The 16,313-nt window shown below is 34.6% G+C and overlaps 1 protein-coding gene across 1 annotated transcript; it reads right to left on the bottom strand.

Moving 5' to 3' along the window:
• Nucleotides 1-1,300: 1,300 nt before the first annotated feature.
• Nucleotides 1,301-15,292, bottom strand: ZPBP2 (zona pellucida binding protein 2; the record flags this gene model as incomplete). The annotated part of the gene is made up of 8 exons (XM_081346194.1): nt 1,301-1,398; nt 4,013-4,190; nt 5,493-5,578; nt 6,596-6,814; nt 9,485-9,646; nt 11,044-11,169; nt 12,524-12,601; nt 15,241-15,292. 8 exons carry the CDS (start codon nt 15,290-15,292, stop codon nt 1,301-1,303), a joined length of 999 nt encoding a protein of 332 aa, XP_081202320.1.
• Between the last annotated feature and the right edge of the window lie 1,021 nt (nt 15,293-16,313).

The following is a 16,313-nucleotide window of genomic DNA, read 5'->3' as shown; positions in this document are numbered from 1 at the left end:
TCCTCACTACTGGGAAGTTTCTCCTTAATTCCAGGTTGCTTCTCTCTTTGATCAGTTTCCAACCATTGTTTGTTGTCCTGCCCTCTAGTACTTTGGAGAATAATTTGACCCCCTCTTCTTTGTGGCAGCCCCTCAGATACTGGAATAATGCTATCATGTCACCCCTATTTCTTTTTTTCTTTAGACTAGCCAAACCCAAGTCCTGCAGATGTGTGTGTGTGTGTGTGTAAAACCACTTACAGTTGCAACATCTCATATGGAAACTTCCTATGTATTTTACCACATTGTATAACTGATAATAAAAATGCATTTAAATTTTAAATCTTTCCATTCTTTGACAATTTTTTTTCCAAATAAAGGGTTTTAAAATTTAAATTACCCAGATGCCTAGTTAACACTTTTGCACATAAAATTCAATAGTATTTCCTTCTTTCTAACCTTTTTTCAAATATTAGAACAAGACTAATGCTACTGGTTCTTGATTATTAGAGCCTGGTTGTGGAAAACCCACAATCTTTTCCAGCAGATTTTGGAGGATGATTCAGATATACTCCCTCTTTTAACTCTTTAATTGTGGATTTCCAGGGGCAGTGGACCACAGATAAGGAGAAATTCCCTATGTTTCCTCTTTATTTCTTACTCTACCTGTTCTTTGTTTACAAGCTTCCTAGTCTTAGCATCTTCCATGTTGCCTTTCCTCTCTCCAACATAGACTTCCTCCTTGTAGATGCTAGGTTTTCCTGCCTATCTTCTGAATTCCTGCTAAATAAACCTTTCTTTTAAATTACCATACCTGCTTCACTAATCTTGATTTGCTTTTCACTGTCTAGGAATAGGCATTCAAACGGCTTCCTCCAGTGTTTTGCTCTCCTAACACTATTTTGCAGACCCTTCAAAAATTATATCAGTGCAAATTTGATAATATTCAGAGATAGAATTACTGAATAGTGCATAGAGAATTAGATCCCAGAGTTCAGTTACATACTGCATGAAGAGCATGACTAATTAGCTGTTGGCCGTGAAAGACAACTATTTCACTTCTTGTTCAGTGATCATAGCAACTGATAGAATTTACGTTGTTTAAATATTATGAAGTTTGGCATTTTTCTTACTCTGTTATCAGTTGCCCATAACATGGGATATAAATTCTACTACATAAGAAAACTAAATGCATAACTACTGTTTTTCAATTGGAATCTTGAATTTAGCATAATATCTAGTTTGACTCAATGACACAGAAGTAAATGATGAGATAACAAGATGCCTTGCAGCAATTCTCCTTTTCTTATTTTGAATTTATTTAGCAGGATTTTGCTCCATAATGTTTAATCCGGATGCTTGTACAAGGCTGGCAGGTTATGTCATTGTTTGGGCTGTAACTTCCAGGGTCACAGGCAACTACAAAAAAAAAAGCAGTATGTTAGTTACAGAAAGGAAACCATCTGCCCATTGTTGATATTTTTTTGCAATACCTGTATTGTGTAGTGGGTTGTGGACCACATGACAATGAAGAGGCAGAGGAGTACCGCATGTCAGCTCTTTATTTGTGGTAGGCGCGTACTGAACAAAGGGGGTTACCTGGACCCCTTATATACTTGGCTAGGTGATGCTCTGGCCAATCCATCCATCCGTATCTCCCGCTGAAACCTCTCAGCCAATCCAACCACAGCACAGCGCCCCCTGATGGTACTTGCAGAGCTGCTGCTCACACCCCATACATAACAACCTGAATCCCATAGGACAGACATGTCAAACACAAGGCCCGGGGGCCGGATCCGGCCCGCGAAGTGGCTTCATGTGGCCCGTGAAGCCATCCTGGAAACAGTGAGGGAACAGCCCCCACTGCCTTGGCCTTGGCCCAAAGACCCTCTCCTGCCAGAGACCCTCAGATCTGTCCCACTCCTGCCCGGGCCCCCATAGGAACCCTTGATGCCAATGGATGTAGAGCTGGCCACGCCCACCCAGTAGGCCATATGCACTCTAGCCATGCCCACCCAGTAAGCCACGCCCACCCTGGCCATACCTACCTGGCCCCTTGAGGGCAACCGCAATGCTGATGCAGCCCTCAATGAAATTGAGTTTGACACCCCTGCCATAGGACATATACTCACAGATGCAATATGCTGGGTTTGAATTACATGAATTAATTCAATAACATGAATTAACAATATGAACAACATGAGAAAGATAATACTGTGTCTCAGTGAAACTTGAAGAGATGGGAAAGATGCATTTTATATCAATGAAAGTGATGTGATCTGTGGAGTAGAGCTATCAGTCATGCCAGGAAGTAAAGTTAAAGATTGAATTTCGAATGAAAGGGATGAAAAATATACCAGAAGGTATGAACTGGCATGATCTAGGTCATTGTGAGTGAATATGAAAGTAGAAAGCTATAAGAGGGTGATAACTGAAGAACCAGGGATGAGCTGGGAAGAAAATTATGCAATGTTCTAAATCAATGTGATCTGTAGGGGACAAATTTCCTGCTGGGTGACAGGACTGACTGGTAGATATGAGACAAGAAGTACAAAACAAGTGATTGGGCTTTTTTTGTCTTTTTTTGGTACCTTTATTTCATTGTTGATACTTGATGACTGCTTCGACAAATCTCTGTTTTCTTGACAAAGGTTTTGGAAGCAGTTTACCATTGCTTTCTTCTTCCTAGGGCTGAGAGGAGGTGATTGTCCCGAAGTCACTTAGCTAGCTTCATGTCTATGGTGGGACTAGAACTCACAGTCTCCTGGTTTCTAGCCTGATGCCTGAACCACTGCATCAAATGAGTTTTCCTACCTTATTAATAACACTATAATTTTATTTACAAAATTTAGAACTAAGATATTTTATATGTTACTGGCATAATAATGTAAAGGCACAGTTTCTTTGGCTTTCTGTAGTTTTAATATTATATTTGACTAAAATAAAGACTGCAGATAAGGAAAAGTGCATATATGAAAACGGTGGCTACTAAAGTGAAGATGAAAGAATGAGTGTAAACACAGAATGTATGCAGAGAAATAGGTAGATGCAATTAATGCAATAGAAAAGATGAGGGAACAGATAAGATTAAAAGAGAGAGTGCAGAATGATTTGATAAAAATAAGGAATTCTTCTGAAATTGAATAGAAAGGACTGAACAAAGAGTATTCCTCAATCAAGAGGAACACCAGAGATTGGAATGTGACAAAAACAAATATATTCAAAGTGATGCTATAATTGACCTCCTCCTCCTTTTAGCAATATTGTAAGTACAATTGCACGTAATTTCAATAAGAAAAAAAATGAAGATGGTGGTGGGCGAAGAGCCAGGGATACATGGGATGCATGGAGAGCTTTCATAGTACATGCACAGGATATGGAAACTGGAAAGGAAAAAAAAGGAAAACTACTAGGAGGTAGCTAATATTGGCAGGAAAATAGAAAGGCTAAAACACACAGTGGCCTGAGCTCACAAAGGAAGCTAAAAGTAACAAAAGGAAGAAAAAGGAACAGCTGGACTAAATAGTAAGATAAAGATAGATGATCAGGAGATCAGAACTTCTCGTCCTACTTTGCTTTCTCCACAAAGAGGAGCTGTGTTCGGATGGAAGTATGTAGAACGATTGACACAAGGGTGGTGGTAGTAGAAACAGCCATCTAGCCTAGAGGCTAATAATAAGAATTAAAAGGACAGTGGCATAATCTTAGTGACAACACTGAGTAAAATTACAGAGAACCTTTGATAACCCAGAGCAGTATTTGAAAACTATCTACCTTAATATAATCCCTTTTGGAACATTACACTGTGCAGCTATAAACCTTGTAGCAGAAAACAAAACCTGAACTCTAAATCAAATTCAGTAAAAAATATTTTTTCCTAAAATGTTTTTTGTCAAAATAAATTAACCAACAAGCCTAAAGGATTTAACCCCTGGAATGTAATCTATGGCCAATCATAAATGCTAAGTTGGTTGTGAGGATAAATCAAAAGCAGAGTCCTTGAGAAAAAAAAGCACATGGATAAAATAAATACCACAGCAATTTGCACAGTCATTGTGGATGAAGTCATTTTTCCCAAACCCTGGGCGACAGCTGTCTAGTCGAGTGACTTGGAAACTGTGATCTATGTAATGGATTGCAGGGATGTTCACAAATTCATGTTTCAAGATGTACCATTGTTCATGGAAAAACTTTTCAATGAGCTCTCGAGCCTAAAACATTAAAAGAAGAACATTAATAAATGAAATCATAGGAATAAAGCTTGATGCCCAGTAGCCTGGAATCTAACTCATGTAATGCAAGGCAAATCAAAGGGTAAGCTGCCTGGAGGATGTCTAGGCCTCATTGTAGGCAAATTAAATTGGAGGTCATGTGGCCAATCTTTGCAGATTGTTCCCCCCTCCCCACCTTTCACAGATTTCCAGGAGGAAAGGCTATTTCTTATTCAGTCCACTTTACAACTTTATTTATTGAAATTTATTGGGCACCCAACTCTAATGGATTCTAATGGTAAGGATAAATCAGAAGCACACTCCTCAAGAAAATAATCACGTAAGAATTTATATCAATGTTTCTATAAACCTCTAGGTCAATCTTCTCTCGTCTTTGTTCTCTCTGTTTGTACAGGAGAGCTGCCAGGGCACATAACACTTGTGTTGCAATTTTGTGTTTTGATAAAATCCCTGCATTTATTTCAGATAGATTTCAAGGTGTTTTTGTGATTCAAAGTCTGATTTTAACCCCAAGGGGCTTAGATGTTTTGCCCCCCAGCTACTCTTAGCTACCTCTTCTAAATGGAATTGAACAATCTGACTTTTTTTTGTGAGAAATCATGGGTTTTCTCTCAATTTAGAGGGCAGGGGCCTAGAAACAATGTTTCTGGGTGATGGCACTTCTTCTATGCTAAGGTGGCATAAATCTTGATGCTATTCTGAAAGCTGCTTAAAACAATCAATGAGAGAGTGGATTTCTCTGATTTTGGTTGGATTTAATTGTTATTTATAAATTCATATAGAAAAATGACCCGCAATCTGTCCTCAATGTAATTTAGTAACACTGAAGAAAGTGTTTGTGATACTTCATTGTGTGTTGAAGTATGTAATTTTTACTTATTTATCTATTTTGGCAGGAACACAGCTTATCTGGTTCAGGTTATTTTAATTTTCAAACTCTAAGGGATGCGGGGCAATTGTGCTGGTGCATCAATGTCACTGGAAGGGATGCACTTAATTTTTTTTCTCTTTTTAATTGGTGGGAGTTGGATATTTACTTATTTTTATTGTTAAGGTTTCAAAGCTCTCTATGCTTTGTTATCCGAGTTTCTACCCCCACCACTGAATTGTGCATTTTGCTGCTAAAGTTAAATATTTAAATCTGCAGGGAGATTCCAGGGGTTACAATAGATTCTTGCACAACCTGCAATTTGACACCTTCTAAACTATTTCTAAACTGATTGGTACTTTGAGTATCCCGAAACATGCCAGTATGAAAAAGTCTGAAAAAAACCCTCTAACCTTATGTACATGGCTGTTGGTAATGTCTTCACAGTCAGTGGTAATTTGACGGCAACTAACCTCCCAGCCAGGGGCATATGGATTTACTAAGTGACAAAAAGAGATAAACATTTGCAGATAAAAATATAGTTCTCTATGAATTGTGCCTAAATATAATAAATAATTAAAACCTGGGCATTGAAATGGGACTCACAATTGTATGGATTTATGATTTATGATTTCAGCCACAAAGGCTATTTCTCCTTGTACCTTATATACAGCTGTTCCTAGGAAGAACAATTAATTCAGAAGAGACATAACCTGTAATGAAGTTCCATCTTTGAGTTAGCCAGGCCAAAACATCTATCCCAAATTGTTACTGTGAAAACGGATGGAAGTGGAAAAAGAACAGATGTCTGAATCCCACTTTATCCGATGAGGTACCATGGACAGCAGCTGAAAGAAGCATTTTAACACTAGCTGTCAAAGTTTCCTAAGGAAATATTTCCCAATTTTTCCTCTGCCCCCCCCCCCAATTGCAATGAATTCAAGATATATATTCCACTCATGGTGCAGATTAGTCATACCATCACTTCATGTAAGCAGTGCAACAGACTCCATCTTTCAGTTGAATTAATAGAGGTATAGAATTTTTTGCTGATGCTGAATTAAATAAAAAGATTTAGCCGGTAAGAGCCTCCCCACCCTCCCCATCCCCTCAAAAATACAGCAGAAGCTCTGGTGTTAATAATTAGCCTGCAGTAATTTTCTGTTCAGGTTTTTTTATGGATTATCCATAGCAAACCTTCTGTGACTGAATTCAGGAGAATATATTTTGGAGTGACACAGTTTTGGAATTTTTAAGGGGAAGAACTAATGCAGCTCACTTCAGAAACAAAATGAGAGCAGCTAGGTCTGTATCAAATGGATAAAATCTTATGTTTGCAAGAACACAGAGCCAAATTAAAGGGATTATGGTTTGATGGAATTATACCATCAATAAGAAAGGCACTGAAAACATAGTTATATTGAACAGGGACTCATTTCCCGCAATCCAGCTCCACATAGGTTGTCCAGATAAAATAAAAATCATGGAGGCAAACAAAGCATCACTTTTTCATTACCTTGAAAAACAATGAATAGTTCATCTACTAATCCATGTTTGGGTCGCTTGACAGAAAAACATCTGTATGATGACTCAACGATGTGGCATTTCAGATAATCAAGCAAATTATTCAAGATTTTCTGTAGTTCTTCAAAGAATTGTCTGTTAGCTGCTAGATTGCATTCTTTAGTTGTAAAGTGAACAGATATACGATAAGTATAGTCTGGTTCCCGATATGCTTCAAAAACAGGAAGAGGAAGGAAATATAATGTAAGTGGCAGATAATGTAATATATTGTTGCTCTTCATAATTCTTACTTTATTATCTTCATGCATTAGAAATTCTATATGGAATAAAAATCTGGAGCATTCTCCTTGAGAAAGTGTCCTTTTGAAGTATCTACCATCTTGACAAACTGATGACCAATAGTGTGGTTTATTTTCTTTTTCTCATAATTTATCGAAAAGGATTAGCATGCAGTGGATGGAAAGAATAATATCTTCATAATATCTGTGTATATCTGTATATTATATGCTGCTTAAGCATGCATGTTCCAGAGAATGCTTGGGCTAGCATATAGATGTTGCAATAAAGAAAAGAAATTTAAAAACAGGTACTTCAGTAAAGACGTAATTATGGGACAAAAATTCTTAAAACTGTTGAGGGTGAGAAACACTGATCTGGCCCAAAGATCTAGCTCTGGCTTTTGATTGATTGATATGCATGCAATGTAATATAATATAATATAATATAATATAATGTAATGTAATGTAATGTAATGTAATGTAATGTAATGTGGTATGGTATGGTATGGTATGGTATGGTATAATATAATATATAATATAAAACACATAATAATATAATATAATATAATAATATAATATAATATAATATAATATAATATAATATAATATAATATAATATAATATAATATAATATAATATAATATAATATAATATAATATAATATAATATAATATAATATAATATAATATAATATAATATAATATAATAAATATAATATAATATAATATAACATAACATAACATAACATAACATAACATAACATAACATAACATAACATAACATAACATAACATAACATAATAAATATAATATAATATAATATAATATAATATAATAATATAATATAATATAATATAATATAATATAATATAATATAATATAATAATATAATATAATATAATATAATATAATATAATATAATATAATATAATATAATAATATAATATAATATAATATAATATAATATAATATAATATAATATAATATAATATAATATAATATAATATAATATAATATAATATAATAATATAATAAATATAATAATATAATATAATAATATAATATAATATAATATAATAATATAATATAATATAATATAATATAATATAATATAATATAATATAATATAATATAATATAATATAATATAATATAATATAATATAATATAATATAATAATAACATAATAAATATATCATATTATAAATATCATATAATATACATTATTTATATTTCCCAGTATCATTTTGGCATAACTGAAGAGATTAGTATGTCTTTAACATAATACATAATAGCTTATGTATGTGTTTTTAGTACCACATAAAATAGTATAAACTGCTTGTAATCAGGCAAAATGCCATACTAGGTGAAAATAGGATTGATATATTTTTTGGTTCTATGTACTGTGGAAAACCAATTCATTTTCTTAGCACTGTGCTAATCAGGCTATCACATTTAATGGAATTTTACATGCTATGGGAATGCAGGAACTGGGTTCTGTTAACCAGTTAAGAAATTTAGGATATCATGTAAATACAGGCATCAAGTAGGATGGAATCATAATGTTTTATCAAAGAAGTCTCTCAGGCTCATACATGATTTCTAAATTTAAAAATTAAGAAACCCAAAATAGTAATTTCACAGGAAAAAAATTATTGTAAGATTTGGCTGTTCAAATCTGGGGCATTTTTATTTGGAGGTTAGTGGTTGCCATCTAGTGGCATCATGGTTCTATGTTGTCCATCTCCCCTTCCATTCAGAGTACTATATGCTTTTGAAGGGTAAACAATAGGTACTAAATACGACCCTGGGAAAGAAATAGAAGAGGGGGTGTGTGTTCTTAATTAGATCAGAACAATTATGAGAAGGTTGAGACAGAGACAGAGAACCTTTCAATATTGATCTAGTGGAACATTTTGTTTTGTTAGAATCTCTTTCAGCTGTTTACTCATTATAATGGAAAAAATGCATAGGCATTTGAAAACATCTTTAGAGGGAAGGGATTCTTTTGATTAGAACAGTGGCCCACAGGGAAAAAATTAAGCACCCTCTTTCTCTGATACAATTGTTCCAAACAAATTCAGACTTTTACCATGGACATAATATGGTAAAAGACAAGAATAAGAAAAACACTGGGAGATATTTCCATCATGTTGAGTTGGCCCTGAAGCTTTGTGAGTGGGCTGGAGGAAGTACTTCCTACTGAATTCTTTGTCTGAAGTCTATATTTTCACAGCAACTAACTTCTTAATTTGCCCCCGAACTATTTTCCAACTCATAGCAGAGAGAAAAAAAACATTGCCTGCACATCTTTTCCAGTGCAGGAAGAGAGATAGCAAATGATAAACTTTTTAATAAAGTTTATTAATTTTCATACAATTAAAATTCTACAGTATGTCTGATGTTATATTTTGTTTTAAATTGTTTGTTTGGGAGAGTAGCAGTGAAAGCTGGATTAGACATTTTGAAAATCCAAACTTTTTTTTTAATGTTTTTTTTAAAAAAAATGGCTCTAAAGCTTAGATTAGCCTAATTTAGCCCAATGAGGAGCAACTCGGCACAGGCTAGAATAGGGCAGAATAAGGACAGAGTTTCTTTCTCTTACCATAAACCATAAATTTATAGGTCTTGAATCTTTCTTCTTCTGCTTGCATGTCATTTCGAAAAACTCTGTAAGAAAGTGTGCACATATAAGATCCAGACATTTGCTCCTTAAAACCAAGCAACATCAGCTTTCCAGTTTCTGTAAGGTTTGCATACTGTTTTCCTGCAATAGAAATGAGAAGCCAGGTCAACATAATTCAATTTGGGTCCAAGCTTTTGGCTTGCGTGGGCTATTTTGAGTGTGTCTTGGGCTACATATAAAATATATAATAACTATTGCTAAAAATCATGTTAATATTAAAAGTTTACAGTCTTGTGGGACTGCATTACTATCTGTCCAGGGCTGCATGCAGCCTGCAGGCTACAGGTTGGACACACCTCGTCTTGACTTTGACTTTTAAACAGCAGCCATTGGAAAGTAAAAGCTGAGTATCACATTTTTAAGAGGCATCTCACTTTTGTTTCCTGTTTAATAGTGGTATTCAAGGCACTTAGTAGGTTTTTTTTGATACTTGAAGGGTGTCTCCTCCAGTATATAACTGTTCAGATATTATGATTTACAAGTGTGTGTATGGGAAGAAGCATTAGTTTCAATGTCCTGCAGTTCAGGGGGAAGAGTTTCAACTACTAGGGCATCCCAACTCTGGGTTGCCCTTTTCTTGGAGGTGAAGCAGTACTTTGGGTTCATTTCAATTGGTTTTTGTGGATTGTTACCAGCCAAAAGAACCTCTGTTTAGTGGTTGGGTTGGAAATGTTCCCAACAAATACAGGTAGTATTCATTTAAAAATGGTGATTGACCCTGGAATTTCCATTGCTAAATGATGCAGTTATAAAGCATGGTGTCATGTGACTGCAGTGGAAATTCCGACAATTCTAGTTGCCATCGTTAAGTGAATCACCATGGATCGCTTAAGTAAGAACGTCACATGCTTGCAATTTATGAGACTCCTTTACTAGCTTCCCCATCGACTTTGATTGTTGGAAATTGGCAAAGAAGTCTCATAAACGATGATCATGTGACTGCGGGATGCTGTAACATTGTAACTGCAAGGCAGCGCCAAGCACTTGGATTGTGACTGATGACTGCAGGGACACTGCAACTGACATAAGTTTAGGGACTAATCATAGTCATTGTTTTGAGTTAGAATGGCCTCTGAATGAGTTTTGTTAAGTGTGGATAATTGTTTTTCTTTCCCCTAAGACTCATCTTCTTGATTTTTATTTTCACAGGCACATCAGAAACTGGTGGGATTCATGTCCCTGCAATTCTATCCATGGCATGTGTTGGTTTTGGAATTGGCCAGACTGCTGGAGACTCTCCTGTCCCCACTTCCTGATTCACACCCTACCAGCTGAATTTGAGGGGGAAAAACACAATTATTTCCCCAAAATACCATGTTTACAGCTTTTGTGCATTGTTGTTATTATTACTGATTTTGTTAATGTACCATACAGAGCTATAACATTTTCAGAACAAATAGAGCTTGCAGGACCATTTGGATAGTGTAAATTTTCAAAACAAATGAATATTTTGATCTCTTGATAAAAATGTAACTTACTTCTTAGGTTTTGTCCATTTGGTCCAATCCATAGATAGTTGGGGTCTATGACTTCACTTTGTGAAAGAGACAAATCCATGCAGACAAGATAGGGGCTGTTTCTGTGCACTTTGACATAAACATTGACTGCAGAAGAAGATGAAACAGGCATCTTCCATAGCTATTGTGCAAAATGACAATACAGAGAAAATTAAAGCTCCCCTTAGCTCCCCCTTGAGCACACATCCAGTGAAGTAGAACTTACATCTCTCTGAGTAAGAGCAATCCGACAATGTAATCAATTGCTCAGAGAAATGATGGCCCCCTCACTTCACTGAAAATGTTTATGAGGACTAGTCAGCCATCTGTCAGAGGTGCTTTAATTTGGATTTGAACTCTGAGCTAGTGGTAGGACTCAGTGGCCTAATTCAGTGTTTCTCAACCTCAGCAATTTTAAGATGACTGGTGGCTGGGGAATTTTAAGAATATATGCTGGCTGGGGAATTCGGGGAGTTGATGTCCACATATCTTCAAGTTCCTGATGCTGAGAAATATTGCCCTAAATGTCTTCAATCAGGAATAAATATTCTCAGCCTAGTCACCTCCACCCCCACAATTGTTTAAAGCTATTCAAAATATTTTCTTTACACAATGTCCTATTTTGAGTGTGAAACTGCTGGTTTGATAGTGAAATAGATTGCTTTGGGCAAGTGTTTTGAACATAGGATTGCTTCACATTCAGAATAATTGCTTTGAACGCAAAATAATTCCACAATACAAAAAGCCTAGTATCAGGAAATTTCTGTTTGAAAGGATAGATCTGCATACCCAAACTTATTTGCATTATGTCTGGTGGAAAAGGCAAAACTTATGGTTTCCTCTATAGTCTGTAGTGATATATCTCAGATACAGATTTACTATTTTAGGAAAAAATAATCTAAGAGACTATATGTTGGTATTTTGTCAGGAAGGATTTATATATTTTTTAACTCAAATTTTTGTTGATTTCAGGATCCAAATTTCTGCTTTATGTTCTATATTTTGTTTTATACTCTAAAATAAAACCATGGAATGTTGGCAGTACATAGCATATGACTCTGCTGGTACATCCCAACTATAGGTTGCCCTTTTCCTGGAGATGAAGCAGCACCTTTAGTTCATTTCAATTGGTTTTTTTTGGATTTTTATAGCCAAAAGAACCTCGAGTTAGTGGTTGGGCTAGAAATGTTTTCAACAAATACAGGCAGTGTTTATTTAACAGTGATGACTGAGCCTGGAATATGAAGGATGTTTCATATTTTTAAATAAGTGACCCTTGAGGTCTGCTCCAGATTACAGAACATAGAGTGTCATTCTTGGTTTTAGTTGCCCCAAAGAGTTTTGCTTTTTATTGTGTCAATAATTTGTGCTTATTTCCTTGGTTTTCCAAGGAATTGCTGTTTCCAGAATATACACATTCCTTGCATCATCTTACTTTTTCATTAAACACACAAAATGTTACCTTCATGGTTAACGTTGCCATATATATAATTCTTTCTAATTAACTTAACAGAATACTGTGTTTCGTCCACTCCATTTCCTGTTGCAGGGAAAATAAAAGTATTAAATGTTTATCATTCAGATTAGACCTGGGAGATAAAGTGCAAATGCTTGCTTTCAAGAACTTTTCCACTTAAAAATATATTTTAGCACATTTTCAAACAACAAAGGTTTGAGGTACCACTTCCCCTAATGTACATAGTTAAACATTTCCCAAAGACTTTTTAATGCAAATTGTCTTGATATTACTTTTTATTACATCAATGTCCCTGATGAAACATTTTTCATTTTTACCATAATACATAAGCTCTTTTTTGTTAATTTTTAAAAACTAAACAATGTTTAGAACATATTTCACAAATTAATTATTTGTGTAAGGACATTCAACCCAAGAAAAAGGACACAATAAGGCTCCAATTTGTACTTCTATATGTGTTATATTGTATTTTGGCAGATTTCACAACCTCAAATCCATACAAATCCATTTATTTTATAATTTGTAGCTCCTAAGATTACTAATAAAAAAAACTATTTCTCCAAACAAAATTTCTGTGGCTGTTCCCTCAAGGGCAGTGTTTTATTTATTTTTTATTTTTATTAGATTTATATACCGCCCTTTCCTGAAGGACTCAGGATTAAAGGATTAAGGATTAAAGCAGTGTTTCTCAGTGACCATGATGTCATTACAGGGTTCCGTGAATGCTTGAAGAAATGTTATGATTTAAATCTTGAATTAAGACTTGGGGGAGGGTCTGTGGCCACGTTCCATAGCAAAAAATGGTATTTAAAGGGGGTCCGTATCTAAGAAACCACTGGATTAAACAATCATGGACTTGATCAGAAACCTTTGAGTTCCTTGTGTTAATCTAAAGTTTGCATTCAATGAGTTTGAGAAAAAGTTTATTTAACAGTTTGAATGCAATAGTTAGGTCTGCAGAGGCCCAGCAATAGAATAGCAATTATCAATCAGCTAGCCTAGTATCTGGACTCTAAGATCAGAGTAAGCATCTGCCAGAATAGTCAGGAGGAATATCAGCATTACTTAGAAGCTGTTCCCCAAAAAAGGACTATCTGTGACTTGTTAGTTCAGTCCTTTGTATATCAAGTATTAATAAACTCCCAAATGCCTTCTTGGAATAGAAGCACAGGGTTGTTTTTCTTTGCTTACGGTTGCAAATAGTTAGCTTTAAGCGACATTATCATCATCATCTTGCAGAGATCATTATTGCTTAAATCAGCATTTCTCAATCTTGGCAGTTTTCAAAAGGGTGGTCATCAACTCCCATATTAGTAGCTGGGGAATTCTAGGGGTGGAGCTCACCCTCTGAAAGTTGCCAAGGTTGACAAACAGTGACTTAGATGTTGAGGCATCCAATCTTAATTTGTAAAACATACAATTAACATTTCTGTCTCCCCCTCCCCCTCCAGTTCCTAGATTTACAATTCTCTTTACATTTTTGATATGCAGTGGGGAAAAATTTATTTTTTATATAAATATATATATATTTCCCCTGCACATGCATGCTAGTCATTTCCAACTCTAGGGGGCGGTGCTCATGTCCGTTTCAAAGCCGAAGAGCCAGTGCTTGTCCGAGGACGTCTCCATGGTCATGTGGCCAGTATGACTAGACACCAAAGACGTATATATATATATATATATATATATATATATATATATATATATATATATATATATATATATATATATATATATATATATATATATATATATATATATATATATATATATATATATATATATATATATATATATATATATATATATATATATATATATATATATATATATATATATATATATATATATACAGAGAGAGAGACACACACACATATACATATACATATACATATACATACACACACACACACACACACACACACACACACACATATATATATCAGTGCATGAGTATCTGTAATCTTATTTTTAGCATATAATGTGTGTGTATGTGTATTAAAAGGATATTTTGGCATTTTCATTATTTTTTAATTCATTCTTCAGTGGTTATTTTAACCATCCATTAGTTGTGGGGTCCTAGACTTTGCCTTGTGAGTCAAGCTACCACTATACCATAGCTTTTGACTTCCTATTTGTTGCTTTTGAACAAATCCAGTTTAAGCAAAAGACATGCTTCCAGGCTTTTTTGCCAAATATTGTCCTGGGGTTATCAGGAAGGATTTTGCTTACCTCTATTTTTTTATTTTTTTAATTATTAAATTATTAAATAGTTGGTATTACTATTTGGAATCTTTTATTGTTCCATATTAATATTTTACAAGGTTTTTGGATAATAAATATAATTTATTATATTTATTATCAGCAGCAGCTGACTAGGTAATCACATGGAGCCAAAAAATACACCTGTGTGCACTTTTAATAGTTACTTCTGCTGGATCCTATAATCATATACTTTTCCAAACCTGGAATTTTTCATACGCACTTAATTACTGCTACTTAATTACTAACCCATAGTCAGTATGGATAAACCTTCAGGGTTTTTTCCCCCCTTAGTGGGCAAATTATTATTTCTAAAGTATTAAATTTTAAATCTAGCTCTTAGATTAATCAGTTGTAAAAAAAACCCCAACAACCTCCTTTGATGCTTTTGGTTGTAAGTAGCTTATTTTGGGAATGAGGTCTAGCATTTATGGACTCACTCTGGAGAGTTAATGTGATGACCTGTAGTAAAGAAGCTTCAAAACTTTCCATTGTTAATAAATACTTGAACTAGTTTGGTGTAGTGATTAAGGTGCTGACCCAGAAACCAGGAGATTCTGAGTTCTAGTCCCACTTTAAGCATGAAAGCCTGCTGGGTGATTTTAGTCTAATCACAGTCTCTCAGCCGAACCCAACCCAAGACAAAGGATTGTTGTGGAGAAAATAGGAGCCGCATGACATATAAATTGGCTGACTTCAGTGGTGGGATTCAAATATGTGAACAACCAGTTCTCTGTGTGGATGCCGCTTCCAGAAGTCCATCCTGGGCCTGGGAAACAAAAAATTAGCTACCGGTTCTGCTGAATTGGTGTGAACTGGCTGAATCCCACCACTGGCTGATTTGAGTCATGAAACAACAAGAATAACAACATCATCATCAACAACAATAACAGGATAAAAAACTAAAAACTAAATAAATGAATAAAATGGTTGAATTTATTAAGAATTCCTTTCCCATAAAATTGCTGGATGATTCTAGGTTTCTAAAACATTTATCAGGAGCCTTGTACAGAACATTTGTGTCTCACCATTGCTTTTTTCAAGTTGAGGAAGCAAATACCTACTACACCAAGCAATTGCAAACAGGAACAAAGACTTCATACTGCTTAACAAATTCTATGGAAAAGAACTATTTAGGAATCTTTTAACTGAGAAACTACTGATGAACCTCAAAGGAGAATAATGTGTGTGTGTTTTTTTTAAAAAAAGTTACTCGTACCCTGAAATTACCCCAAGGGTACAAGGGAACTGAATGTAGTTCAGGGAAATAAAATCTGGTTTTTAATCTTTTGCATTGTTTTCTCAGATTTCTCTTTTTATTCCATATGTTGACTTTTTATTAAGAAAAACTTAATCAGGATAAATTATTAGAGAATAATTAAACAAATAGAGGAACCATAAAGAATTCCTGTCATGTGCAATGTATCCTGGAAATCTACAATAATAAACAATAAACACAAAAGAAATTAAGATAAAAAATGTTATTTCAAAAAAGTGGAATCCTAATCATGGA

Source organism: Vipera berus, assembly GCF_964194415.1.
Source record: "Vipera berus genome assembly, chromosome: Z".
Taxonomy (NCBI): domain Eukaryota; kingdom Metazoa; phylum Chordata; class Lepidosauria; order Squamata; family Viperidae; genus Vipera; species Vipera berus.
The sequence above is the reverse complement of the archived record's forward strand: the minus strand, read 5'-3'. Positions and strand labels throughout refer to the sequence as shown.